We start from the raw sequence: 6000 nt of genomic DNA, 5'->3' as shown, positions 1-6000 counted from the left end.
ATGTGCAGCAGAGAAGACATACCCATCTTGTCGGCGAAGACAGATATATGCTTCAGCGACAACAATAATGAAATGCAAGCAGTTACCCGCGACGCGATATACAAACAGCCAAAGGGCGGTTGACGGGGAAAACCCGAGGATGATCAAGTGGGGTACTCAGGTCACGATGGTGAAGTGGGATGCTTTGGACAGTGATGGATGGTTGACAGTTAACGGTGGTGATAGGCGGGTGGGAAAGGGAACGGCGATCTTTTATGTTCTAATTGTAGATTCGAATGATCAGGCTGCAATGGAAGGCATGGCATGTGAGAAAAGGCTATTAAGCTTCCATGATTTGTTCCAACCCAACCCAACCAATGCCCAAGCCAAAAAGCGAGACCAATCTAATGGATGGATGGCTCTAGCAACTCCGAACTTGGAACACAAAAGGCTCTAACTACCAGTAAAACACGAGGTCACCGGATCATGACGTCGCACATGCGTATGCACGTCAGCCCCCACCTGCAACATTCGGTCATCTACAAGAAACCAGATTTCGCGATTGTGATGGGCAGGGGCTGAAAGGTGCATGTTGAGTAGGCCAAGAATCCAACCAGTCATGTGTGTATTTTTCGGCATAGCCTACGCTCTGGACCCCTGGACCCTGGATAAATGGAAAAGATAAAGAGAAAACCTTGGTGCCAGACGGCAGGGCTGAGTTGTTCTGGTTGGGTTACGGAAAACCCCCATAGAACCTTGGCGGTAGATTGGCAACTGGGAATGCCATTGTGTTTGTGTCAACGAACAAAGATATTCCACTCGGGGTGTGTGTGTGTCGAGTACATTACCGAGGTAGCGTGACTCGCAGCTGAGCTTCATTGGCTTTTGGCAACGGATATCATATTTTAGTCAATGAAACATTAGAGTGGTCTCAAGTGACAAAGTTGTCTACGGCAGTTCAAACTTTCAGAGGCCGGTGCCAAGGCCCGGATCGGATGCTAGAGACTCGGAGCGAGTGGGTCCGAAACGCCGACTCATGGTCATAAAAGCACCGGTACAGTTTCGGAGTCACAACACTTCCGGTAGGTTTCTTCAACGTCTCGCTTAACAAATTCGTGTTCTAATCTTACGTAGAATTTTAGTTAGGTACTCATCCTGGCAATCACCACCTCCACCGCCTCCTGAAACCAACATGTGCACTACCTAGAAACCCCTGAACTTCGGCAAGTCATCAGGGGTGCATTCTGACATGACAGGATTATTCTGATCGCCAGGGTCGAGGGTTGGCGATCGTTAGTTCAAATTCTCCAGGATCTAAGTAGGGTGACCCTCGGGGAGCAGGAAAACTTCAGACGTTAGAAGAGGATACCAAAATAAACTTAGTAAAAAGTCCCTTAAACTTAGACTAAATTACCTAAATCTTTTCGTCGCTTAGGATCAAGGTCCTAAGCTATCTTGCATTCCCCAAGGTAAACCATTTGCTGGGATTGGTGGCAGAATCCTGCAGGAAACTAGTCTACATGATAGTGACGATACCCTATTCCCCCAAGACTCCGCCACTCCGTTCTGTCGTGGGCCCTGTTATTTTGATACTTATCGCGAATCGGTATAAATTATCAGCCAGTACGGAAACGATTCAACAGTACGTTTAAATATGATGGCACAAAGTGGATATATATCATTATAGCGTGGTTGAGCGGAAGAATTCAAACTATAGCAGGACGGAAATAATATTACTGAGATAGATCAAAATTCAAGGCTTTACCTATTAGCAGTCGAATCAGGTAGTCCCAACATTCGAGTTTATCCAAGAGTATACCCAGCAGCACTGAACTGGTTGAAGGTAGGTTCTGGGCATTATTTACTTGAAATCTGCACCTCGTTGATATACTCGGTTGGGCCATCTACAAGAACCGTCGTTACTTATCCGAAAATGTAAACAAGCTTCCGACAAATACCTGAGCCAACACATCTGGTGTCAGAACTTCCGTCTTGTCGGCTGCTAGGCTCATGCGTAGGGCGAGAAATCCGAAACAATTATTGTCTTCTATTTAGCACCTGACTTGGTCGTTTGCCGCTACAAGTTGACCTATTTCTGTCCTCAATGGAGTTCATGCTTCTCTTTCGTGTGATGTCGATGGAACTATGGGAGCCGAATATCCGAAACAATTTGCACCTATTTGTGGTAGCTTAATAATCTACCAATGCGAGACTCCGTGAATAGCAAGTCTCATATTGAAACAAGCTGTCTGGGGTTGAAACAGTCTCACAATCCCATGTTGTAGTCATTGTTCTAGCTCCAGGGAAGGCTGAAGGGTCAAGACGGTCTGGATTCAATGCCAGACACGAGCTTATGGGCTACTCGGATGATCTGAGTGGGAAATATGTTCTTCAAGCATTCATGTGTGGTATCGTTCTGAATGTACGGGGACGTACTGTGTCCCTGATGATCGGCTGATCTATGGTGTCTGAATTTAAACCCGAATAGTTACAACATCTCCCAATTAAGGATATCTCAAAGTTAATATACGCCAACCATAGGTGCCCAAATATGCATCTGCAAAGACAAAAGAGTAATACAACATCCATCGTCGCCACCGAAATATCCCACATAGATGAATAAATTCCTAGTTCCTAGCGGAGTCGAGGTATATTTCCTCAACCCTACCCTGTAACGATAGGACCAGTCGAGCTTGGGAATCAATAAGGATATGTGCAGGCTGGGCATAAAACACAACAGACAGTTCCAGAGAAAAGACACCAAGGAAATGCAGTGCAGAGAATTGGCACAACAAACTGTCTCATGCGTTGCGGGCGGAATCATGATGATCGAAATCACCGGTTTACAAGGTATGAGAGTAGTGGGGAGTATCCATCACCTATGTACCATGCTGCCATGGTATCCGAAGCATACGTAGTATGCATAATTAAAGGAGCTCGGCACTGGTAACACACTTTTTAGATACATGGAAGCCCGGAGCTGTCTACTCCGTAATGAGCAAATGAGGACTCTTATCACATTTTCAAATCACACCGCTTTTACCCACACTGCCCAGTTTTAGGTACTACGTATCTACATACTATCTTCCTCTCTTCCTCAAAATATGGTAACTCTTTGCACAATTTTGTACGGCCCATACAGAAGGAATGTATGACTTTTAGGCCCTGCATATTAATAGTGTATTCGAATGTTTTATCCCCTTTCTATGTACCTAGACACTTCTGACAACCCAATAATTCATCATTCTCTCACATCCTCCAGTGACCAACTTTGTCATTTCATGCAACGGGGCTATCTGCACGTGGGTTTCGGGGAATTGAGCCAGGCGAGGAACCGGATTTATGAAGTCGGTGTCTTTTCGTGAGAAAAGCCATTATTCGGGATGAATCTTGGCCCAAATTGCAACCGTGCCCTGCTTGGTAGATCGAACTGGTACCAACAATACGGTCCAGGGGCTGCGACATATGGATACTTCCAAGCCTCATCTGGCTGTCTTACCGTACACAATCATTGCGCGATAAACCAGCCACACGGAATGATTCTGAGTTTTCGTGTTGAGAGACATCCCCTGTGGCGAGGGCTGACGGACTGTCTCAGTCCCTAAAGCTGCAAGGAGTGTTGTACTGGCATGAGTTGAAGATATGTCTTATGGAATGGCCCCTTGTTTAGTTCATGGATCAAGATAAAGAAGCAAGCCGAAAGCAAGGACGAACTGTCCTTCCTCTCCCATATGCACCTCGTTCGTCTTGAATGTGATACCTTCGGGGTGGCTTGCAGCAAATCTGCCAGATGGCTGTTGTGTTTGCCTCGAATACGCGCTGAAGTGTGGGTTGCTATACCAAACATTGGACAAATGAAGGCACATATTGCTAAGAATAATTTCGAGTCCCCATTGTTACAAGCTATGCTAGCCCGAGGCGTCTTGTGTTTCTCCTTGAGATCCCAAACAGAGCCGACATGATTCACTCCTTGGTAAGAGTTGAAGAGATCGATCCGAGGCTTGCTTTGTGTCACCCGCCAAGCAGTTTGGTCAGTGCTTCTTGATTATTTGGCGGGCGGTTAACGCTGGTGATGCTGACAGGGTTCTAATAAGACGGACGAGTGATACAGATGGATCTTCGGAGTCCGGACCACTTGAGATGGCCAGATTGTACCTGCATACAGCAGAGAGAATGGATATCGACTGAGGGTGGGACACGTGCATCTGTGCTTTTTATTGACCATACCTTCTGTTTTTGGACATATCAGAGCATAAGCGAGACGTGTAGTGATTGACGACAAATTGTGAAACGTGCAGGGCAATCACTTGCGAGAATTTGACGATAACAATCAACAACAATATTTGCCATTAGTATTGGTATCAACATTCTGAGGTGGAACCTGGTGGTTCTCAGCTCATTCATTCAATTCCATCCAGAACACGGTCCCATCTTTTCTTTTCCTAGCTTGTCTGGGTTGTGTGTCTTTTACCGAGGACCCAATGCATCTCAGAAATCTTCCGGCCACCCACCCTTCATGACCAGACAAGAATGGTTAGGCTCAACTGCCCTTGCACGCTGGAATCCCTGGAGTGGTTTGTTTGACCGTGCTGGATCCGGCAAAGTGCTGCGAATCATTGGGAGCTAGGATCAGAAGTGACAATAGCCACTGCGGCTCTGATTGGAACACCCTTCACTGAGGCTTCTAGGGGCCCTTGCCCTTGTGATTGCTTTAGAAAAGAGCCCACTTAACTTAAGGCCACTTACAGACTGTAATGGTCTTTTGAGGGACAGGTCTGTAATGATTTCCAGAATAAAACACGTTAACAGAGAGATTAAGAGGTGATGTCAAGTATGTGAACAAATATAGCAGCCACGCTAGTTGAGACCATAAAGTGTCACAAGATTAAACTAACTAAAGGATTTCAAGTTGAAGAGCGACCCTAGGCCCTGAGATTCCACCAAGAACTTGGGGCTATAATGCTGAGTCTAGGTAGGTTTGAACTTTGAATAGGGCAAACCTCCAGAGCTCCCTCGCATCCGGGATTCTGGACCCCCAATCCCTTGAGAAAAGCTTACAATAAGAAACCCCTGGCTGAACTGCCGCGTGAACCTAAGCTTTGGCACTAAATCGTAACGTTATTGTCCACGGGACGGGAGAGTAAAATCTCACAACGTCCCGCCGTCCGTGTCAGCTTGCGTTCCAGTCGTGTTGCAGTCTGAACCAACTATTTTGAGCATTTGATATGGAAGGTGGCTAATTCGGATTCTAGATCTTCCAAGCCTCCGTTTCAAATGAAACGACGAATGTTCCTCTGGGCTTTTGTTGGACTTGTTTAGTTTTAGACCTATCTTGACCTCCACCAGACTCTCTGCTCTGAAGCATCATGACGACCATGACGATGGAAAAAACAAATATCGAAATTATTCCCCGCAGCAGCCGCCGTTCTTTATCAATGGAACCGAGTCAGTCCAGCAATTGAACCCTGACACAATCAACTGGACTGGCATCATCCACAGCCATAAAGTGGACGCTTGGGTGGCGTCTTCTAGTGAGGTACGATTAACGATTTCGAGTGGGCAAGGCGGAAGCCTCGCGTGCTTCGTTTGCTATTAGTGGCCTTTAGTGGGAGAGCCGGCGAGTCACCCCTTATTCATACTGATTGTCTTTATCCGGCATGCATCGAAACATCCATTTGTAGATATGGTGGCAATATCTGCTTGTATTCGTACTGCAGATACAGTTAGTTACCTGACATATCCAGCATCTAGGTATGATATGTAGGATAAGCGCCTTGAGCTTTGTGTACGTACAGTCTGTGCAAGTTGCAAGGACATCCTGTGTTAAGGTAAACGGGTCCCTTGATCCTTGTAAGCTTCTCCAAGGATATGTAGTCCTCAGGGTCGGAGACACCTCCGTGCACCTGGCCAAAGCCTTTAGAAGTGGGCAAACGACTCCATCGTGTCAGTCTCAGTGGCGCCGAACGTTGATTTACCTGACTCGATTTTGTGTGTAGAAACAAGAGTAGTTACTCATATTGA

The 6000-nt window shown here is 46.3% G+C and overlaps 1 protein-coding gene across 1 annotated transcript; it reads left to right on the top strand.

Moving 5' to 3' along the window:
- Positions 1-465: 465 nt before the first annotated feature.
- On the top strand, positions 466-561 carry FOXG_17858 (uncharacterized protein; the record flags this gene model as incomplete). The annotated part of the gene is made up of 1 exon (XM_018397861.1): positions 466-561. The coding sequence occupies one exon, from the start codon at positions 466-468 to the stop codon at positions 559-561; it is 96 nt and encodes a 31-aa protein (XP_018232184.1).
- Positions 562-6000: the final 5439 nt, after the last annotated feature.

This window comes from Fusarium oxysporum, chromosome 1 (assembly GCF_000149955.1).
Source record: "Fusarium oxysporum f. sp. lycopersici 4287 chromosome 1, whole genome shotgun sequence".
Taxonomy (NCBI): domain Eukaryota; kingdom Fungi; phylum Ascomycota; class Sordariomycetes; order Hypocreales; family Nectriaceae; genus Fusarium; species Fusarium oxysporum.
The sequence above is the reverse complement of the archived record's forward strand: the minus strand, read 5'-3'. Positions and strand labels throughout refer to the sequence as shown.